Below are 21,713 nucleotides of genomic sequence, written 5' to 3' on the forward strand. Positions count from 1 at the left end.
CGGGAAGAGAGAGAGTTACACAGAGGCCAGGAGCGCCTCAGCATATATATTCGTCTAGGTCGATTTGACTTCATGACTGCGGCGCTGCCCCCTACACCACGGGGCCACACGGGCCGGTATCGAGCACGCCTTTACACAACCGCGCCCGTATCCGAACACACCTCGACTCGGGTACCGACGAGAGTGCAGAGCCGCAGGTCCTACCAGAATTCAATCTCCATTCCCAGAAGCACCAGTTGTGTCCCTTCGCGCTTTGAGGCGGAATCACGGCCCTGCAGGTGTCAGCAGCCGTCTCGCCGCATTGTGTACGATCAGCCGTGCACCACGCATGGGAGGAGCGTCATGCAGTCCTGAAGAACCGCATACTCGGCCAGACTGTGAATACGCCTCAAGGAAAGCAGAGACCCCGAGCCTCACCCGCATAGAAGCCAACTACACACCCAGAACACAACCCAAGGCATCGAATGCACAGGGCGCCCCCCGGCGCGCTGCCGCACCGACGCGGTCGGCGGGGCCATGTCCCCATCGCGTGCCTGTGATGCCGGCTTCCTCTGCCGCCCGCCTCACGCACGCGGCTCCCCATCCGCCCCATGCCGCGTCGACGCAGAGGCCGCACACAGCACCAGTCGGCGTCGGCGGCCTGCTGCGCCGTCGCGTGCTCGCTGCGGCACACTGGCACCGTTCGTCCACCTCACACACGGCGCTCCCGGGCAGCGCGGCCAGCCAGCGCAAAGCGCCACCACACAGAGGACAGCCGCCCCGCCACCTCCAGTGGCCACCACCGTCCATGAGCAGCAATCACCACGAGCCCGGCCCTCAACCACAGCCGTCGCAAGACGCGCCCCAGCCGGTCCGTTGTCAGGCTGCCAGTCCGTTCCGCGCGCAGCACCCTCACGGCTCTTCCTCCAAGGCAGACACCGCTCGCATCCCCGTCGCAAGCGACCCCTGCAGCGCCGAGGGGCCACTTCCGCTTCGTCGCTGCTGAGAGCGACCCTCGACCGGCATGCCGGCCTGCACCGCCGCGGACTCCCCACCCCCTGCGCCGTCTCCCGCGGCTCGTTCGTGGGCAGCGGCGGGTGGGTCGTACCGCAGACCCAGGGCCGGCGCTGGCCGGGGGGGCAGCACCACGCAATCTGCGCCGCACCCGCCAGTGCTCGAGCTGCGCGGGCAATCAGGGAAAGAACACACGTCAGGGCATGCGGAAGCATGCCGCACAGCAGGCAGCAGCATCACCAGCGCCGGCAGCAGTGCCACCTGTGCCGCGTACCGCGCACAGACCAATGCCGGCGATGCCGCTCAGCATTCCGCCTACCCAGTGCGCGAGAGTGAGTACCTTTCTCGGCGCATGGGTGCTTCCCCGTTTTCGTGTGAAGGGGGTGGCGCTCACTTCTGGTGTGTCGCTCCCCATCCTCGTGCTTCGCCAACAAGCACGCATGAGACAAGCGCCAAGGCGCAGCAGAGAAGAGAAGAGCAGATGAAGAGGAATGAGTGCACATGGATGCTGCGTCGCCAGGGGGCACACACACACACATGCACACACGCGTGTGCGCACATACTGGCACACAGACCGGCACACACGCGCACACAGACCGGCACACACGCGCACACACACAGCACAGCCGCGCCGCTGGCAGCAGCAAGGTACTCGCCGCCCCCTCTACCCCTCCTCTCGGGGAAGAGGGCGACGCCAGTGCCGGCGCGCACGCTGTCGGCGTTGGCGATTTGAGGGCGCGAAAGCATGAGCGCGAGAAAAACATGAACAGAGGCGCGCGCAGGAGGACGTAGCACAAAAGGAAAGACAAAGCAAGGAAAAAGGAGGGGAGAAGCACGCGCGCGCACGCGCTCTGCCGTTCCGGGTGGACACAAACGCGAGCGGTCGGGGGCCCGACGAAAGCGTCACACGTTGTGACGGCCGCGTGCGCGTGTTCCTTCCCTGCGGTTTGGCAGTCTACCTTTTGCATGCCTGCCAGAGGCAGTGCGGCACTTATCGACGCCCCACTCCACCGACAAGTCCGCAAACACACGAGTTAAAGCACAGCTCACCCCCGCCTCGGGTGCACCACGGCTGCGTCCCGGTCGCCATGAACGCAGTGCCTGCCGCTGAGCCGGGCCATGCGTCTTACCGGCTCATCCTGTCCGTGCTCGTCCCCTCCTCGGGACACCTGCGGCGTTCGCGGAGCCAGACGGAGACCCGGGCGGACGGCATGCCTCGGTGCAGGCGGTACGCGTCCAGGGTCCTGCTCATGGGCGGAAGCGGCGACGCCAGTCGGGTGGGTAACAGGAGGTGGCCTAGGTGCATGCCGGGCAAGCGCAGAGAGGAGGTTGGCCAGTCGCAGGTCAGGGCCCTACGAGACCCTGCGCTCTGCAGGCATGTGCCGTGCCTCACCCTCGGTCGTTTCAGGCCGCGGCATGCCGTAATATGGCGTAGAGGCTATCTACGCCCGCGTCTGGAGAACTCGTTGGCGTGATGAGGTAGCCACACAAATAAGCAAAGCACAAGCAGAAACGACACACGGAAGGCAACGAAATCATAAAGACTTAACAGGCACATAATGCGGTACACTCACGCACGCACTCGAATACGTCGTTGGCCTGGGGAAGACAGAGAGAAAAGCTAATGCCGAGCGGGCGGGTGTGACCAAGAACACAAGAAGAGAGGAAACAACGACGACAAAACAAGGGCGGACAGAGAGTGGCCCGGCGGCTTCCCTGCCGTGGTGCCGCCTTCTCCGTGTGGGTGCGAGGGGCGCGGGGAGTCGCCGCAGCAAGGGAGGGGCGATGTGGTAGGAGCATCCACTGAGGAAGGGGGTGGAGGGTCACAAGGGAGCGGGCACATGCACACACGCACACCCCGTGCGGCACAGCAGTCCATCAAGCGGAAGCGCGCGTCAACGAGAAGCCGGAGAGAAACGAGAGACGGAGAAGAGCGCAGCGCGCAGTCGCGAGGAGGGCTCGAGGGGAGAGCAAGGCGCAAGCGCCACCACACACACACACACACACACGCACGCCACACGCACACATGTCCGACGTCGCGTCGCCTTCCGTGCCTCATGGGAACCTTCCCCCCCCCGGCCCACCTCGCCAGCCTGACCTTCCCTCTCCCCCACGGCCTCGCCCGACCCCGCACTCCCCTGCACGCCGGGGATGCCCTCGCGCGCACACCCGCGCGCGTAGGTGTGCGTGCACACGTGAAACGTGCATGAGGCGCTAGCAAAGAGGAGCAAGACCTGCAACCGCCCCCCGCTGCGCCTGCGCATGGGCCTCTCTGGCTCCTGCACCCGCCACTACCACACCTGTGGCACCCCGTCTCCCTTCCCTCCACCTCCCCTCCCCACTCCGTTCGAGGAGTCCACGCGGTGTGCGCGAGGGGGTGAAGCAGAGACGTGGGGAGAAAGAACGCGGGAGAGACACCAGAAGCACACGCGGCGGCGACTGCGAGGCACGGAGGGTGGGCGGGGGCTGGTGACCGATGCGGTGCGGCATTGCGTCTCCCGCCGCGCTCTCAAGTGCGTCGGTCTCCCCACTTTGTTTTCCGCGCTCCTTCCGCTGCCCTCGCCGCCACGCTCCTTCGCATTCCCGGGCTGAGGGTCCGGCCGGCGACGGCCATGCCATCCCCTCGCTCCCCCTCTCGCGCTCTCGTTTCGCAAAGGGTGCGCCGCCCACTGCAAAGCGCAGGGCGCCGTGCAGCACCGCAAAGACAACGGCAAAGGGAGCGGCGGCAACTCACCAGAAGACACGCGCAGGAGAGGACGAGGACGAGGACGGGCGAGGGAAAGACCTTGAACACGTCAGTACGCGCTCGCATACGCCGCACTGCCACTCGCAAGCGAAACCACATCCACACTCGGGAAGGAGCACGCACGCGCGAGGAGGTACCGAGAGAGAGAGAGAGAGAGATGCTGGCAAAAGGCGGGCGCGAGCGTCCGCAGCCTCCGCTTCTTCCGTCTTTGCCGACGACATCAGCTCCGCCGGCCCTTCCACGAGGATGTCTCGGTGGGGCTGCCGCGCTGCCGTCGCGTTCGCCCGTCGCTTCCTGCGGCACGCTCCCTCCTACTCTTCGTTTGCTTTTCCCTCCTTCTGCTCCTCAGGTGCCGCACCCTCACCGGACTCCCCGATTTGCAACGGGCGCATCAGGAAGATGATGTCGAGGATATCTAGGATCCAGGCAAACACGAAGAGACCAAAGCCGGTGCCAAAAACGAAGGCTATGCTAAGATTTTCGCAAAGTGGTTCGTTATTGATTCTGTAGGTCACCGCCATGACCGCCCAGACAACGCAAGCGGTGGCAGCGCCCACGATGTTCAGCGCCAGGCAGAGCCAGCGGAAGCCAGAGCAGTAGTACAGCCAAAGAACGCCAAACACGACCGACGCGGCGTACACAAAGATGGTGATGATAGCGAACACCTGACCAACGCGGAAGTTGTTGCGGTGGTTAGGGCAAAGCGCCCATCGTGTATCCGAGGGGTTGTTAACTTTGGGTTTTCGACAATCAAGCTTTTCACCCCATAGGGTTAGGCATAACCTGACGCCAAACGAGTACTCCGGCGTGACGTGAAACATGTCGACCCCCGTACCGATCATCACGCACAACAATGCGATGAACTGGAGGATCGCGTAGATAATGATGCCGAGCTTCAACGCCATTTTCGAAACCTCACAACGGAGAGCTGAGAGAGGCAAGGCGGAAGCACACAGGAGAAAGAGCGAAGCGCAGGGGGTCAAGATGGCGCAGCAGAGCCGGCGAGGAGGGCGCGGGGGGTGCAAGCCGAAGACAGCGAGGGAGAGTCTTGACAGCGCACGCAGATATGCAGACGTACACGAGTTGCCGTTGCATGCGCACGCGGGCCTTGTCGGCGTTCGTTTGGTTGTGCGCGCGTGTTGTGAGAGGGCGAAGACAAATGGGCCGCGCGGGCACGAGTAGAAAGCGACGAGGAGAGAGGAGGGGATGGACGGAGAGGCAGAGAGAGTGTGTGGGGGGGGGAGGCGGGGGGAGGCGGGGGGAGGAGACAGACAGGTGAGACTGCCAGGCGTGCACAGCGGAAGCGCATGGGCCAGTTGCTGGCATGCACACAAGGGAAAAGGACCAGGAGAGGAGGCCGGCAGATGTGCCGCGCGCCGCAACGGCAGCGAGGGAGAGACAGGCGCGCACGAGGGGGGTCAAGCGGAGAGGACAGAGGGCACTGTTCGCTACCCTCAGGGCAGCCCCCCCTCCCCCCACGACCCCCGCGCCGCACACAGTCCCCGCACCCGCAGCGCCCTCCTCCTCGCGAATCACCCCCGCCTCCTTTGTTTAGCCGCGGCTGCAAACAAGTGGCAAGCCACACCGCGAGGACGAGGGGGAGAGAGCGCAAAGACACGCAGTCACACAGCCTACCGCCCGGTGCCTCCTGCTGCGTCATTCTCGTCTCGGCGTTGCCCTAGGAGCACCTGCGTGACGCCGATGGGAGACGCGTGTGCAGGGGAGGCGGGGCGGCCTCGGTGTGTGTGCGGGCGGGATGCAGCACCGCCCACCACGCACCGTCGCAGCCACACACCAGCCCCCCTCCATAGGCCCACACAGCAGAAGACACATCGATCACAGCACCGCCGGAGGAGACACCAGCACACAAAAACACAGCCATCGCCGCAGCCCTCGCACACGGCACCTCCGCGACAAGCCGCCGACACCACCGGCGCCGCGCCGCCACCGCTCATCCCGCTCGCGGCACACAACAGAGAGAGACACGGCGGGCGCAGACGAACCGAGCACGCACAGACACCGCATCGCAGCAGCCCTGCACCACAGCAAAGACGGAGGCTGCCAGAGAGCAGGGGGCGTGAGACGCAGCGACCCCGTGTGCGCGCGAGGGGTGACGAGGGCGGCAGTGCCAGTCGCAGCACGCGAGGGGGGCGCTACATCAGTGCACACGCCCCTCCGCCCCGGCACCCACGCGTTCGCACACATCCACCACCCACCCTCTCCCATCACATCCTCGTCTCATCGCGCGTCTACAGCCAGCAGCACCGGGAGGCGCAGCACAGAAGCTTGGCGCCGAGCAGCCACGCACACCCTACGGGATCGCACAACTCTATGTCCTGCCGCACCACACTGCCCTCAGCAGCCTCTCATTCGGGCGCCTTCCCGCCCAGGCACGGCGCTCATCAGATGCGGCAAAGCAGCTCATCCAAGCCGCCTCCGTTCCTGCACACGGCGTCCGCAAACACCTCCGTGCGGAGAGCGTCGAGGCAATGCCGGATGTGCTCGTACGCCGGCGAGAGCGGCTCCAGTGGGGGTCCCAGGGCAGGTCCAGCAGTGGCACTAGCGTGTTCGCCGCGGCCAGCGACTCCGGCGGCAGCCCTGCCACGATGTGGCACATGCGGCGGCCGCACGCCAGCGTCAGCGCCCCGCTCCACACACGCCTCAAGATATCCGCCCCACGCGGCCTCAGCACAACCACGCGTGTCGCAGCGTTCAGCACGGACGCGGCCGTGCAGCATCATGCCGACATGACGCCGAGCGGGTGGCCGCAGGCCTCGACAACCGGCACACCAAGTGCTTTGATGACGCTGCGCAGCGCGTCCTTCCCGCCGCCAACGTCCACGACGACGCCGACCATGTCCCCCCTCGCCGATTGCAGCGTAGCACAGCAACCGCTTACTGTGCACAGACTACCCGGTGAGGCCCACAATGCGACGGTGTGCTGCGCCTAGCCGGTGAAGCACCGGCCAAATCCAGCGCCCCTGCGCCATCCCGGCGCTTGCAGCTCCACACAAAAAGCACCACGGCGCCCCCCGGCGCGCTGCCGCACCGACGCGGTCGGCGGGGCCATGTCCCCATCGCGTGCCTGTGATGCCGGCTTCCTCTGCCGCCCGCCTCACGCACGCGGCTCCCCATCCGCCCCATGCCGCGTCGACGCAGAGGCCGCACACAGCACCAGTCGGCGTCGGCGGCCTGCTGCGCCGTCGCGTGCTCGCTGCGGCACACTGGCACCGTTCGTCCACCTCACACACGGCGCTCCCGGGCAGCGCGGCCAGCCAGCGCAAAGCGCCACCACACAGAGGACAGCCGCCCCGCCACCTCCAGTGGCCACCACCGTCCATGAGCAGCAATCACCACGAGCCCGGCCCTCAACCACAGCCGTCGCAAGACGCGCCCCAGCCGGTCCGTTGTCAGGCTGCCAGTCCGTTCCGCGCGCAGCACCCTCACGGCTCTTCCTCTAAGGCAGACACCGCTCGCATCCCCGTCGCAAGCGACCCCTGCAGCGCCGAGGGGCCACTTCCGCTTCGTCGCTGCTGAGAGCGACCCTCAACCGGCATGCTGCCGGAATCGTTGACCCGGCTGCCTGCCTCACACATCAAAATGATCCCGTAGCCTGTATGCGGGCAATCCGCGCGCTATCTTGCTCGCTCCAAGCACCTCGCGCGGCCCAGCAGGGTCGGCCACCTGGTCTAGCTGTCACCGTGCGCATCGCTTCAGCGCCTGAGTGTCAACCCACTGGCATGGCTCTCAGCTCACACGGTATTCCGCCAGCCGTGCACAACACGCGCGGGGGCCGCGGCCCCTCAGGCATGGGTGCCCGGCGAAAGCAACGCCCTCCGATCCACCACTCCACCAGCGTCGCACACCGCGCCCAGCCACGGCCAGCCGTCCAGCGCGGCGTCAGCCCTGCGTCCCTCCGCGGAGAGTCGCCGGCACACCCCTCGTCGCCACAGGACAAGTCGCCGCCCCATCAGCTCATGTCTCCCTCACAAAACACAGAAGACGGAGCCGGCAGCGCTACGGGCGCAATCGCAGCATTTCACAATGGCCGCCGCCCCGCGCGCAGCCCTTGAAACAGCTCCCCCACCCGCCGCCTCCGCTCCACCCGCAGTGGCGCGCGGGCGACCGCAGCATTCACGGCCGCTATGCCGCTCGCATGCAGCGGCGCTGAAAGCGGTAGTCCCTCCCTGCACCTTCCAGGGGGCGCTCTCCGGGTCGGCAGTCGCTAGGCGGCGCTGGCATCCCCGCGGCACCGGCAAGCAAGGCGTCCAAGCACTCAGGCCGGGGGCCGTCCGCAGCCGACGGCGCCGCAGTAGCAGGTGCGGCGCCCGGCGCTCCGCTGCGCGAACGCGGAGGAAGCGATTGAGAAGAGCGCCCGTGGGCCCTCGTCCGTCGGTGCCGGCGCACGCCAGGGTGCGCCTCAGAGGCGGCGACACCCATGCCCTCTCACACCTGCCGCAGCGCGTCCCATGTCCGCACCCGCTTCTTCTCCCGGCAGCGGGTGCGGGCGCCTTCCACCCATCTGCTGGCGGCCGCTTCGAGGCAACTGATCTGGGCGGGGTCCTCGAGGCGACGGACGCACTCCTCCGACACCAGCACACCCTCCCGCAGCACCATGATCATCCAACCACCCGCAATCAGCCCATCGGAGCCCAGCACAAGAGGGGCCCCTTCTGCACCGTCACGACCACAGCCGCGTACGCAACACACCTCTCCGGCACACTTCCTAACGGCATAAGAGAGGGATCGTAATGGAGTCAGATCCGTGGGACCTGGTATGAGGGGCGGCCGTGCATCCCAGCCCGTCCGCAGGGACGGGCGCACTCGCCGGCGGGCCTAGAGCGGAGAGGAGGAGGCAGCCAGGAGAAGGGGAGCGCGTCAGTTGCCCGTCAGCATCCACTGTCCAAGGCACACCCCTGCACCATAAGGAATATTCGTGAATATCCGCATGATAAAGGCGAAGAGAGTTAAGGGGAGTGTAGACGATAGGGCACCGCAGGAAGTGCGTCTGTCGATGGGTGAAGGTGACAATGGTAGGGCTCCGGTCCGCGCGCCAGCGGCACTGACACCATGGATGGTAAGAGAGGAGCGAAGCGACAAACGGAAATGCCGGTGAGACAGGCGCGCAGACACGGCGTTCACGGAACTCGCGAGAGAAAAGGGAGCGCAACATGAAAGAGAGACCAATGCTTGTGAAGACGAAGGTGTACGAAAGCTACCGCCTGGTGTGTGGAAAGATACCGCATGCATGACGGAGAAGAGTGGCGACGTTGTTTCGGTGCAGGTCACTCTGATATGCTGTGCGAATGTGGAAAGGTGCCGGCGCCTACTGTTGTGGGTAGCCATCCAGCAAGGCTGAAGCCTCAAGTACCTCATGCACTGCCTCAACGCGCACGGGTATGAGCCACAAAGCGTCCAGTGCGCAAACGCGGACCGCTTGCCGTGAGCGCGGTCCGCACTCGCAGACCCTTTTATTAGGGGAAGGGGTACGCTGGCTTCACGTTGGTGGCCTCAAAGACGGTGATGCCGGCCTTTACGCGGGGCGCACCGCCGCGCTTCTTGTACTGAAACTGCACATGTGTCGCCACCTCCCCGTTCATATGGAAAGATACCACGTTCCGGAACGTCGGGCACGTGTCGGGCAGGTGCACACAGGACACCCGCAGGCCCCTCGCAGTTGACTTGCGGGGTGTCAGCATGCCCAGCGTGAAGTCCATCGGGTCGTTTTGGTTCGTCGCCATGATGCGCGGAATGACGTAGAACGGCCCTTGTGCGGGGTCGAGCTCGAGTTCGAGGCCAACGTCACGGGCAAGCATGTACTCGTATTTCTCTGGTGGATGCACCTCGGGGTTATCGGTGCTGAGGGCCACAATCTGCTGCATGCCCTTCTCCGCGTTGTGCCCCGTGACGGAGATAAGCAGCCCCTTGTACAGCTGATCCGGGTCGTCGGGGCTCCGCAGGCGGCAGTCCTTCTGTGACAGGGTAAAGAGCATCTTCTGCTGCTTTTTGAGCTCGATCTTGAGCACCACGGACGGGATGATACCAAAAAACTGGCCAGGGAAGCGATACTGGTACCAGGCCTTCTTCACCATGCAGACCCCGCCACCCTCGAAGAACTGCACCGCGTCCATCCACTCTATCCAGAAGGTGCCGTCGCTCACCTTGCTCGGCTTGCACGACCGGCGCACCAAGGAGTGCTTCTGCCACTTGGTGCTGTTCTTGCCCCATGCGCCGGTCCACTCGTCACCGCTTCCCCACGGGTTACGGATCTTCAGCAGCCTCACTCGCGGAATGACAAACTGCCGCACCTTCAGCACCGAGTAGGAGTGGCCTGTGCTCAGACCCGCCGCCTTGTAGCGCGCCTCGAGTACAGCCTCGTTCGCATTCCCGCTACCAGCGTTGTACACGCTCGTGTGCGTGTCTGGAGTGCTGATGGAGATGAGGTAGCCATTCTTGCGGTAGCGCAGCAGGTCCTTGAAGAACTGCGATGCAACCTCCTCCCTGTTCGCTGCCGCCTTCCACGTGTTTGTGAAGGAGTACACCGGAAACCCCGTCAAATCCTGCAGGGCGTGGAGAGGATTGCCGCCGACAATGGATGCGTACGAGCCGTGCAGCTTGGCGTACGCCTTCTCCAGGAGCGGCACCCACAACTCATAAGGGTCCCCAGCGGAGCGGGCAAAGTAAAGGACTCCGTTGTACGTCGGCAGGTAGCTGTCCACAATGACGTTGTGGAACCAGCCGTTCTTATTGATGCACACGCGGTAGCCGCCCGCCCGCTCCTCTTTTTTTTGCTTGGACTGGGAGACAGGGTGGCGGAAGATATCCTTCACCATTGTCTTGCTCTCCGCCACGACCGCGATCGAGCACATGAGCCAGCAGTCGCCGAGGTGACCCTGCCCAATGCCGGCAGCGCTCACGTCGTGGCGGAACAGCTTGATCTCCTTGTGCGCTATCACCGGTATGTAGTCCTGCGGCCGTTTCCACGTGATGGCGTGCATGTTTGCCACGCTCTGCTTGTCGTGAGGTCGCCTCAGAGCAGCCTCAGATGGGTGGAAGTGCATGTCGATGTATGGGATCTTGCTCTTGCGGCACTTGTACAGGATTTCCTCCTCGTTGCGGCTCACCCCAGCCACGCCGGCTACTTTTTGCGTCTCGTTCACGCATTTCGCCTTCGCCTCGCGGTTAACCTTCTCAATGTAGCCCGGGGCCAAGTCGCGCGACATGCACGCGGCGCTGTACGAGATCTGCGTCTTCTTGGCGAACTTCACGTACGGCAGCGTCTCCAAGGGATAGACAACGACGGAGCACTGCGTCCCACCCTTGGGTGTCTTCCTCACCGTCGTCCGGCCATGCTGTGCTTTGTACACGGCCGTCGTTTTTTGGAAGGTAAAGGTGACGTGCATCTCCATGTCCAGCGAGTCGTTGTAGAGGAACCACTTGTGCCTGTCTACCTCTACCCGGTAGCATCGGCCGTCTTCAAAGAGGGGGTAGCACTCCCCCTTGACCGCAGGGCCGCCATAGTTGAAGTCGTGCACCTTCTTCTGGTGATAGTGCTTCTCTGCATTGCTCGTGGTGCAGCTGCCGCCGCAGAGCGCCATTAGTCGGTGAAAGGACTGCAGCTGTGTGGATGTGGGAGAGAGGCGGAAGAGAAGAAGGATAAGGATCGCAGTCATGCCGTGACGTATACGAGCAAATACGTGAAAAAAACAGCAGACACAATGAGCGATGCTTTCGAGGAGACAGAGGTGCCATGACGACAAATAATGACGCAGCACAGAAGATTGTCCTCCGTCGACGTGTGCCCATTCTCTGCCGTGCAGCGCCCGCTCACTTCAGCTCTACCCCACGGTCCTCTCACACGCTCGCGTCGCGTCGTGCGAAGCAGCGGTAGACACGCGGCACAGCTATCCGCTGACCCAGGCATCGGAGCACGGCCTCTGGCCCGAACTCCACCTGCCCACCCGCCCCGCAGGTCGCCTCGCAGCCTCTCCCATCACTGCCGGTCACCGCGCGGTGCAATCCTCCTCAGGCTGGCTCAGGGCTCCCGCAGCAGTAGACAGCGAGGGCCTCGGGTGGGTGGGTGGGATATGCTCGGGTCGCGCGGACGCTTCACCCGTCATATGGGTGGCACAAGCTTGCTCACGGCTGCGTGTCGCTCCGACGCCACACCATGCGTGACCTGACAACCGACATCGTCAGTAGCGGTGCATCGGTCTGATCTCCTCACATCGTAGGCACCTGACTCTAGCACTATTAGAGTTGGTGCAGCATTTAGCAGGGGGGTAGGCGGAGGGGGGACACTGCTCGGCTCCCTCTCACGCCGAGGGGGCGGGGGTGCTGGACCCTGAAATGACGCACACACTGAGGGTGTCGCCCCGTTATCTGGGGTGACGCAAAAGTGAGAATAACAGCGAAAAGGGGAAGAGGCCCAGGCAGCGTTGCAGTGTCGTCGTCCCCTCACCTCGATTCGTCAAGGAAAAGGCCGAGTGCCACGAATGACGAAAGGGAAGCGGGGAAGAGCCCAAAGCCCCTCCTCCTCGAGAGAAAACGGCGTGAGATGCTCAAAACACGTACAGTAGCAGTCACAAAACTTCTCACGGCACAACGCCGCGAATGCAACACGGCGAGGCCTCTCTCTTTCCATCTCTGTTGCACGCCCCCCCCCCTCCGCCCTCACCTCGGGGGAAGGGATGCGCAGACGGGCTCCTCGCAGCGACACATCTGGAAGTGTCACGCAACAGCAGCTGAAGGAGGTCACCCGCAGACTGAAATGCACAGCGTTTTCCCTCACAACGGCAAACAGCCCGACCCGTGTGCGATTCGTGGTGCCGCTGTTCGTGGTGACGCTGTCCTTCGACGAACAGAGGGGAGAGGGCCGACAGGCGTGTGACGAGGCGAGGTGAGGGGCGCCTGATGTGTGCGTTAGAGAACGGCCATTTGGTAGAGGAGGGGAGAAGAGGAGGGAGTCGAGAGATGTGCCACAGGTGGGGAGGGGCCAGTCAGCGAAGCCGCAACAGAACAGAGGAGAACGGAGGGAAGAAAAGCAAAGAGAAGGCAGAGGTGAGGAGACAACATGCAAGACGGTTGTGTTGGCTCGGTAACGAGACCTTGTCGAAGACGAGAGGGGGAGGAGCAGCGGTGCACGTGTCGCCCGTGTCTCTGATCCTTCACAGAGTTTATCCACGCTGGACCTTCTCGTCCACCATATGGGCGCAGAGGATGACACGACAGCAGCAGACTAAAAGTGCTCTGTGGCCACGCCACATTTCGGGCGTCGCGAAGGTTCCGTGTTTTTGTTGTTGGTGTCTGTACGGCGAATCCTCCAGTGAGCGCAAGAGGAGGAAGAAGAGCAAGAGCAAGAGCAGCGGCAGCGCAAGCGTGAGAGGCCCAGCACGCCTTCATCAATGCCACACAACAGTCCACAGCACACAACACCTGTAATACGTCAGCCCCTCATGCGCAGCCCATTCTGCCACGTAAGATACGCAGGCGGGGGCACCACCTCTGCTACGCCACCGGCTTGGGTTGGGGTGATCTGCACCGTCCCCGACGCGCCAACCCACACGTTCACGAGCGGAAAGGCCGCGTAGGGAAGCGACAGCTGCGTCGCGGATTCCGGAAGGTGGTTTGTGACGAGGACATAGAAGAAAGGGCGATCGTGGCGGGTCATCCAGTCATAGAGGTTTTCCAAATAGGAGAGACACGAGGCGGCAGCGGTATCGACGAGGACGTTTAGGTGCTGCCCGGACCGCTTGCCGCGACCATCTGTCGGCACCGTCACCTCGAAACCGTCGTCGTCAACGAGCAACAGCGCCGGCACTGTTCGAGTCGTGCGAAATCCCATCATCTCCCGCAGTGCCGCCGTCCAGCTCTCCACATAGATGAACTCGATGTGGCCGAGGGCCGACTCGGACAAGGAGCTCAGTGGAGTGAAGGGCTGCGGCACCTTGGCGTACAGCGTAGACTCCTGGCACAGCACCACTACGCTACCGCCGGTATGCTGGACGGTGTTGATGGCTGCCTGGAAGGCAAGAGACGTCTTGCCCACTGCCCGGGCGCCGTGCAGCAGAAAGCCGTGGCCGTGAAGCGGCTGCGGGGGTCGCCTGTCCTCGGGGAAAAATATGCCTGCATCCAACGAGGGACGCGGAGCACAGTCTCTGGGGGGCGCCGCCATGTCGAGCCAGCAGCAGCCCACTATGCGTGGATCCGCGATACCCTCTGATTGCTGAGCGGGAAGAGTACCGAAACAGCTCGCAGAGGTGAAGAAATAGGGGTGGCGGAGAGGACAGAAGCGGTGTGAGGGAGAGACAGAGAGGCAGCATCGCGGGAGAGGGGGGGAGGCTGCACCGTATGAACGCTTCGATCGACACCGCCCCGTGACCCTGCGGAGAGCAAAGACTGCTTCGTCAGCTACTGTTAAATTTCTACGAATGTGTCAAGGCCATTTGTGGAATGAAATACGTCGAGCACAGAGGTCCGCACACACCCGCACGTCCCACTGCCGTCATCCACACGCGACGACGCGCTGTGTCGCTGCAACACCGCCTTGAACGCTGTCGTAGCCTCTCCTTTCGTCTGCGTTTCTTTGTGGAGCGCATCACAAACGGGAGCCGCTGGTGAGAGACGCAAAATCTGTCCAGCCGTTCATGGGCTCCAGCGCCACCGCTTCCTGATGGGGATGCTACAAGCGGGCTTCATTCGGCATTGGGGCCCGCGTCGCGACTCCGGTATAGGGACCCTGCGGTGAGCGAAACTAGTTTGACTGTCACCAGCCTCCGTCCTCGCCTCTGCACGAGCTCCCACTCGGCGTGAAAGACGAAGACGACTGCAAAGGTCACCATGGCGGCGGGGTGCACGGCAAGGTTTAGCAGCCCTGGCAGATCCGCATTAGTCGTGCGGAAGCTGTAGCGCACGCCTCCGTGGGCTTCCCCCACCGGGCAGGGCTGGAAACCTGTGTAGCGCGCCGTGAGCGGCAGTTCACGGAAGAGGTTCGTCGGCGACGCCGCCACCCGCTCGCGACGAGCGTCTCCTCGACGAAGCGACGTGCGAACACGGTGGCGAGAGACGAGTGGAGAGCTTTCACGTTCAGCATGCCCCAAGCGTCTTCGACCTCACACAGCTTCGCCGCGACGGCGGACACCGTCATGTACTGCTCCAGCGGCGCCACCACATCGACCCATCGGTAATACAGATAGGCTGCACTCTACGCATTGGTCATGCGCTTCTTGAGAGGCTGCGGATAGAGTAAGTACGCGATGCGCTTCTCGGCTATGTGTGCCGGCAGAGAGCAGCTGTGGCGAGCGATGAAGCCAACGCGGTGCTCAACGAACGCCTGACCGGAAGGCGCTGTGCTGCGGGGCCAGGAGGCGATGCCTGTGAGCCCGCTGTCGCCCACGTCCTGCGGCACGCGTGAGGTCGCCGTCTGCGGCGATGGATCGAGCAGAAGCAGCCGCTTCGAAAGGACACCTGTGTGAATGGAGAAGGAAGCTGGATCAGGTAAGAGTACTCGCAGCTCGTTGACTCGGGCACGCGAGCGCTGGCCGGCAGTCGCCTGCCGGAATGCATACAGCGATCAGCACAGCATCATCGGTGACTGTTGAGAGGAGCGACAAGAGGTGGTGCGCGGTGGCTTAGCTGCTGGATACCCCTCTGTCGCACAAATACAAACAAGAAGAGACGCACGGAGACTGTGAGGGTTGGGTGTGTTGCCCGGGGTGTAGGAAGCCGCGTAGTCCACGATGCCGGCCGCACAAGAGCACAACGAATGCGCACAGAACGCGCTCCTGATTTGACTGGTCTGTGAAGAGGGTCATGCGCACGCTGACGGGGCACCGGAGGAGCGAGAGGGCAGGAGAGCAAGGCAAGCGATCGAGGAAAGTACAAACAGAGAGAGGAAGGCCCACCAAAATCATTGAAAATGGTCCACATACAGGTATGCGTGTGCGACGCCACGTGACGAGGACAGACGTCACCAATACCGACGCACCCCTCTTCCCACACGTGTACTCACCACTCCATGTCTGCCTTCCTTCTCGATGGCGCGCCACTCTTCGCCTTGGCACGCAGAAATGACGATCGAAACGCTCCTTTTTCTTTCTGGATTACGCATTGTGTGAACAGTCGCCCCAATCACACCACCACCGCCTTCAGTTCGCTGCTCCATTGCAGGCACGCACACGTATACAGAGGCGATTTCACCGGACCCCCTCACTCCTTTGCGGTGCGCGTCACAGAACCGCCACGTTTCTGCCACGCGGTCTCGAACTTCTCTGGCTCCGCTTTCGAGCAACCGCCTTCGGCCGTCTTCCTAGCACACGCAGCACTGTCAGCACCGAATGCCACTTGGTAGTCCGTGTACAGGCCCTTCACAAATTCCACACTGCCCTCGCAACGCGGCAGCACCGTCATCAGGACGCATAGAGCACAGATGCCGCCCACCACGTACTGCAATTTGTGTGCCCGATCGATTCGCTCCTGCAGGTTCCCGAGGACACGAAGGCCGTCATCGTACTCAGGGAAGGGGATGGAGGGAACGGGCTTGTCAAGGAAGGCGCAGAGCGGCTCCCAACCGTCGCCGTAGCGGTACACAAGCAGCGCACAGGATGGAATCGACACTCGCACACTCTCCTCGTACAGCTGCAGCGCGACAGCGCGCGGATGCTGCAGTTCGCCATCATTCGCGTTCCTCTCCTTCGTTGCGTGTCGTGCCTTTGCCGTGCCGCGAAAATCCTCACTAGGGGCACTCTCAGATGTGGCGGAGGGCGCCTTGCTGCCACCAAAACCTCGCTTCAACTCCGCTGCCTCCGCAGCGAAGGAGTGGCGCAGGTCATCGGAGGAAGATATCATGTGGCTCCGAGAGCGTCTCGTGCTCAGAGACGAGCTAGGACCAGCTAAGGCCGCCGCAGGCGCTCGTGATGCATCGCCACCGACGACCATCTTGGCGATCATGTTTTGAAAGGCCTGCGTTATTCGATTCTTCGAGGCGCGCTTCGTCGAGATCTGCAAGCGCTCCAGGCATGCCTCGTACTCCTCTGCCCACTTATCTTTCTCCGTCTCCTCGACCAGGATTACCTTGGTGTAGATCGGTGCCTGGCGCAGCAGCACGTCGTACACTATGGCACCCGGTGGGCCGACGACGGCGTCGTAGTCCGCCAGCACCTTGGCAGGCAACGCATTCGTTTTGCCATCCAGCAGCTGGGACCACTCGAAAGGGTGGGTGCTGGCGTGGCCCTGCTGGTACGTGGAGCGCAGGGTGTACGGGGTGTAACCCAACTTACGGAGCGCCGGCGTAAGCGCGCCGCCGTCGGGCAGCATCGTCAGACACAGCACCCGAAGCTGCACAAGAGCTGTACAACGGAGCATTTTCGCGCTGTGGCACCCCCGCAGAGGGGCCAAGATCGAGCGGTGATCGGGGGCAGAGAAGGACGCTTGTGTCTGTCTGTACAACGGAGCCGCGTGGTGTTCTGTGCGAGGCGCACCCCCTCCCCAAAGGTGCCACCCACGCACGATAACAGTCACCCGTGCGGCAGAGACGTACCGGGGAGTGGTGCGACGGCGGGGACGAGGGTACGAGCATGTGTGGCACGTAAGACAGAAGCAGAGAGGAATGGAAAGATCAGAGAAGAACATTAGCAGCAGTGACCTCCACGAGCTCTGGTAACAGAAAAACACAGAGAGGTGGGCGAAGGACAGTTGGCGCGTGTGTACCCCTCAGATCTTCGTCTTTTTTGCTGTTCGGGCGGGGGAGGGGAGTCGCGGTGCGGCAAGTCCGGTAGTCGCCGTAAACGAGAAGGGCGGCGCGACTACAGGCACAGCGAGCGTACGCCAAGGGCAAGGGAAAAGGTAGCGCACTCCAGTAGGGGGGGGTATGCTTTACATCTGAAGAATGGGCTGAGCAACTGGGTAGAATGACATGTCGGGTATACGCATGCCTGTTCGCGCAAAACGTGTGCCAGCGGACAAGGTGTTACAAGGCACAAGATGGCGACCTCGCCGCTGACTGCACACACTCGCAGGCACGCACATGGATTTGGTCCAGCAGAGTCAGGGGGGAAGGCGCAGCATCTGAGGTGGGATTACCGAGCATTCGATCGATTTGAAAACGCATACAGATAAGGACAAAGGGCAGCAGAGGCTCGCTCGCACGAAAGCGAGAGAGAGAGAGGCGCATGATGCGACACGTCGCCGCAGCGCTCTTGCGCGGACGGCGTGGCCATGCCAAGGGAGCAGTGGCAACAGCGATGTGCACGCAGAGATTCATGTGTTCGCAAGTGCCATAGTTGGTCAGCCTTCCGTCGCTGGCACCGCCATGACCCTTTTATATCGCCCTTCGGACCACATCAACCGCAGATATGGCATCACTGGACAAAAGAGGCTGGCAAAAGACTCGGCCGGAACGCACAGCATACGAGCGCGGCACACACACACGTACGCTACATTGGAGGGGCGTCCCTCCATCACCTCCCACCCGCCGACGATGTCGCCCGCCGCAAACGACGCCACCGACGTCTCCTCATCGTTGTTTTGTTCTTTCCCTCCACTGTCCGCTGCACTGCTTCTGACGTAGGCGCCGATTTGGCCATCGAGGATGAGCGACACGCACTTGCAGTCTGCCCCACGAACGGCTATGAGGTCGCCGCCGACTGCCTCGAGCTCCGTCGTGCAGTTGAACAGAAAATACCAGTAGTGTTGAGGAAAACACCATGCGAATGGGAAGGCGGAGAAGACACTGCAGAAGTCGCGGAGGGCCTCACAGTACGGTCGCTGCAAGAACTTCTTGAACGCGCGCTGGCTGAGCTCAAACACCTCGCACCCATCGGAGCTGGAGACGACCGCGTGCGTGCGCAGAGAGGTTGTCGCAGAGCAGCAACGCAGCGGAGCAAGAAGCGCCTCTTCACCGAGCGTGTTGCCACGAGAGACGCGGTAGATGGCCTCGCCCGTGTCGCTGTTCATGACGGTTACTTCGCCGGAGAAGACGGCGTAGAGACACACAGGAGACTTTGGAGACCCCGCAGCTGCAGAAGAGCCTGCTGCGCTCACTGCACCGTTCGCATCATCGCTTGGCGGAAGTCCTCCACCATCACGTAGCATACCGTTGCCACCTGCAGCGTACTCGACGTGGAACAGAACCGTCCCAACTCGGTATCGCTGGCACGGGGCGAAGGCGGCCATGGAAAGACCGCGCTCTCGCCCGTCCGCACGCCGATACGTCTGACGGGAGAACATCTGTTTGAGGAAGAAGGCCGTCGCATCGGCACCTTTCACAAATACATCCTGCGACGCGTCGTCGGAGAGCCGCCTCGACAGCGGAGACGCAGCAACGCTGGGTCCTCCCTGCAACACCAGCGAATCCTCATTGCCGTCGCTGTCACTGTCGCTGTTGGTGTTGGAGATGTTCAGCACGAGACATTCCTCTACGAGAGAGCGCAGGCCGCCCGGCATCTGCACCTGCTGCTGCCACAGTTCCAACTCTCGCACGCTGCGACTGCGCTCCCGCATGTGCTGCAGATCGTGCCCTGAAAGCACGGCGAGTAGATCTTCGATAGGGATGCGGATCGCCTGCACCGGCTGCTGTACTGCGTACGTGCAGCAGGAAGGCATCGCTGTCAGCCTCTTTGAGGCAGTGGTGCCGTCTTCCTCGTCTGCTGCGCGGTGCAAGAGGAGAAGCTCGGCATCGCCCACGCAGTCGCCTGCGCCGAGAACGGTGGACTGCACACGTGTCACGCCTGCCTGGCCCCCGACGCCCCGCTGGACATGCATGAGGGACACAGAGCCGGACATTAAAAGAAAGAGATCGGTCGGCGCCTCACCCCTCTGCAGCAAACGCGCCGATGTGTCCCATGTCACCATCTCTGCCCTCTCGCAGAGGTGTCGTATCTGTGCACGAGACAGATGCTGAAAGAGCGGCGACTGGGAAAGGTACTTCATGAGCTGGAGGTGTGCGTCATCGTAGAAGGTGCGCATCAGCATCTGATAGAGCACGCGATTCAGCCGCCACGTGACAGTGGGCGAAGATGCATCTGGGTGGCCCGCGGCGCACACCGCTGCGCCCTCGTCGCCTGGATTCAAGACGTAGAGCAGACCCTCACTTCCAAAGCAGTCCCCGACCGCCCACTCCTGCCGCTTGCTCGGCTCCTGTACCATCAATGCATCGCCATCGCCGACGTCTGCGACAGCATTGCCCTTCACCACGACATGGAAAGCGCAGCTGTCCCCTGGCGACACAATCCCCTCTCCTGGCGGCGTCTCCTGCCTCTCAAAGACCTCCACGACATCCCGTAGCATCGACGCATCGTCGCGGCAGACGGCAAAGAGCGGATGGGCACACAGCACGCGACGGAGCACCTGCCACTCGTCCGGCCTCTCTGAAGGCGGCTGTCGCCACTGCCACATAGCAGCGGTGAGAGCGCACGAGGTAGTCTCGCCTGATACGCCGCCGCGTCGGCGCCAGACTCGGACGGCCAACGACGGCCATGTGTCACTCGCGAGCTCATCAGATCCATCGCCGCGCTCGAGGTGCCCTTCAGCGCCGATTTTGTCTGCGCTGACCAAGGCTAACGGCATAGAAGCTACCGTGACTGTCTCGTCCTCCGAGTGGCTGGGCAGAGCGAAGGAGTGCGCAGAAGGGTCAGAGAAGGTGCTCGATGTGGGAGCACCCCCGCTGCCCTCGCCTCCCTGAGGGATGGACTCGGCCCCCTCCCCCACCGCCATCGCCACGGAGGAGGTGGGATTTTTACAGCAGCAGGCGCCCATCCCACACTTCTAGAGAGCAGAGAAAGGTGTTGCGCCGTGGTCCAGACGCGGCAAACTGTAGCAGCGTCGAAAAGGGAGAGAGACACGTACGCGACACACGCGCAGTCTGGAGAAACCGGCCGCGTGCGCACCAACGAGGATGGGAGGTTAGAAGACGAGACGAGGCCACGAGGCGGTAGGAGTAGTTGTGTTGGTGCCCATCACATGCGACAAGAGGGAAGCGCCAGCGGTAACATGCAGCAGGAGAGGTGCAACGAAGGTGAGGCGAGGAACAGAGAGAGAGAAAGAATAATCTAGCGTCACGAGACGGGTAGGGGCGAGGAAATCGTGCCGATGCGCCTACACACAGCGTTTGTGCCCGTCATCTACCCAGTTCTCTTCGACTGCCCTTGCGCACTTGCCCTCGGTGATCGACGTGGCGAGAGGTTGGTTATATCGACAGAGATCAACTGGAGAGAGCCTGGCGTCTGAAACAGTATGTCTTTCGCTGTGCTTGAAGACGACAGTGCCAGCTTGTATTGTTTGATTTCCGTCCTCCCTGACTCTTGTTCTTCGCTCCAACAAAAGATATGCTGCACAGCTTGGACGGCATGCGTCTCCGTGACCACACACACACACACACATACAAGTGCGCATGTGCGCAGTAACAACAAGGCGGCAGAGACACGTGCTCGCACCCCACTAGGGGAAAGAGAGACAGCGACGCCGAGCGAGCAGACACACACTCACAGAACAAAAAAAAAAGAGGACGGGGGGAGGGGAAAGAATAACGTCGAAGGAGGAAAAACAAGAAAGGACGATGCGCCGGAGAACAAACCAACGAACACACAAGCATACACAAGAGAAGCCAAAAGAGTACACCGTCGCAGCAAAGAAGGCAGGTCAAGGGTGAGAAGGCAGAAGAAGGGGAGAGGGCCCCTCCCTCCAGGCACCGTACGCGGCAACGCCCGCTACTTCACCAGCAGAGACCCGTACAAACTGCACGAGATCGTGAGAACGAGAAAGAAAAAAAAAAGATACGCACATGGATGGATGGATGGATGGATGGGGGTGGGAGAGGTGGCAGCGTGGAAGAGTGGAAGATGGGATAGCTGCTGCGCACCGGCAGATATATGAGCGGCCGCACAGACAGATGCACACGCGCCGAGGTAAAAAAAAAAACGCCTTCGTACCAAAGCTGCCGGTGAGCGATCCGCCGCCGAGGGGGGGGGGAAGCGGAGAC

General features: G+C 62.7%; 5 protein-coding genes, 1 non-coding gene and 1 pseudogene across 6 annotated transcripts, besides 1 other annotated feature; all 7 read right to left on the reverse strand.

Moving 5' to 3' along the window:
- Nucleotides 1-4,050: 4,050 nt before the first annotated feature.
- On the reverse strand, nt 4,051-4,644 carry LMJF_31_0450 (putative amastin; the record flags this gene model as incomplete). The annotated part of the gene is made up of 1 exon (XM_001684978.1): nt 4,051-4,644. The coding sequence occupies one exon, from the start codon at nt 4,642-4,644 to the stop codon at nt 4,051-4,053; it is 594 nt and encodes a 197-aa protein (XP_001685030.1).
- Nucleotides 4,645-6,077: 1,433 nt separating this feature from the next.
- LMJF_31_0455 lies at nt 6,078-6,596 on the reverse strand (annotated as a pseudogene).
- Nucleotides 6,078-6,596: a sequence feature.
- A 2,617-nt stretch (nt 6,597-9,213) lies between these two features.
- On the reverse strand, nt 9,214-11,412 carry LMJF_31_0460 (putative calpain-like cysteine peptidase; the record flags this gene model as incomplete). The annotated part of the gene is made up of 1 exon (XM_001684979.1): nt 9,214-11,412. The coding sequence occupies one exon, from the start codon at nt 11,410-11,412 to the stop codon at nt 9,214-9,216; it is 2,199 nt and encodes a 732-aa protein (XP_001685031.1).
- Nucleotides 11,413-13,184: 1,772 nt separating this feature from the next.
- LMJF_31_0470 (conserved hypothetical protein) lies at nt 13,185-13,913 on the reverse strand (the record flags this gene model as incomplete). Its single annotated transcript, XM_001684980.1, has 1 exon — nt 13,185-13,913. The coding sequence occupies one exon, from the start codon at nt 13,911-13,913 to the stop codon at nt 13,185-13,187; it is 729 nt and encodes a 242-aa protein (XP_001685032.1).
- A 708-nt stretch (nt 13,914-14,621) lies between these two features.
- Nucleotides 14,622-15,311, reverse strand: LMJF_31_ncRNA1. Its single transcript, XR_002460985.1, has one exon. It is a non-coding gene (non-coding RNA).
- Nucleotides 15,312-15,946: 635 nt separating this feature from the next.
- Nucleotides 15,947-17,368, reverse strand: LMJF_31_0480 (conserved hypothetical protein; the record flags this gene model as incomplete). The annotated part of the gene is made up of 1 exon (XM_001684981.1): nt 15,947-17,368. The coding sequence occupies one exon, from the start codon at nt 17,366-17,368 to the stop codon at nt 15,947-15,949; it is 1,422 nt and encodes a 473-aa protein (XP_001685033.1).
- Nucleotides 17,369-18,022: 654 nt separating this feature from the next.
- LMJF_31_0490 (hypothetical protein) lies at nt 18,023-20,491 on the reverse strand (the record flags this gene model as incomplete). The annotated part of the gene is made up of 1 exon (XM_001684982.1): nt 18,023-20,491. One exon carries the CDS (start codon nt 20,489-20,491, stop codon nt 18,023-18,025), a length of 2,469 nt encoding a protein of 822 aa, XP_001685034.1.
- Nucleotides 20,492-21,713: the final 1,222 nt, after the last annotated feature.

This window comes from Leishmania major, chromosome 31 (genome assembly GCF_000002725.2).
Source record: "Leishmania major strain Friedlin complete genome, chromosome 31".
In the NCBI taxonomy this organism is placed as follows: domain Eukaryota; phylum Euglenozoa; class Kinetoplastea; order Trypanosomatida; family Trypanosomatidae; genus Leishmania; species Leishmania major.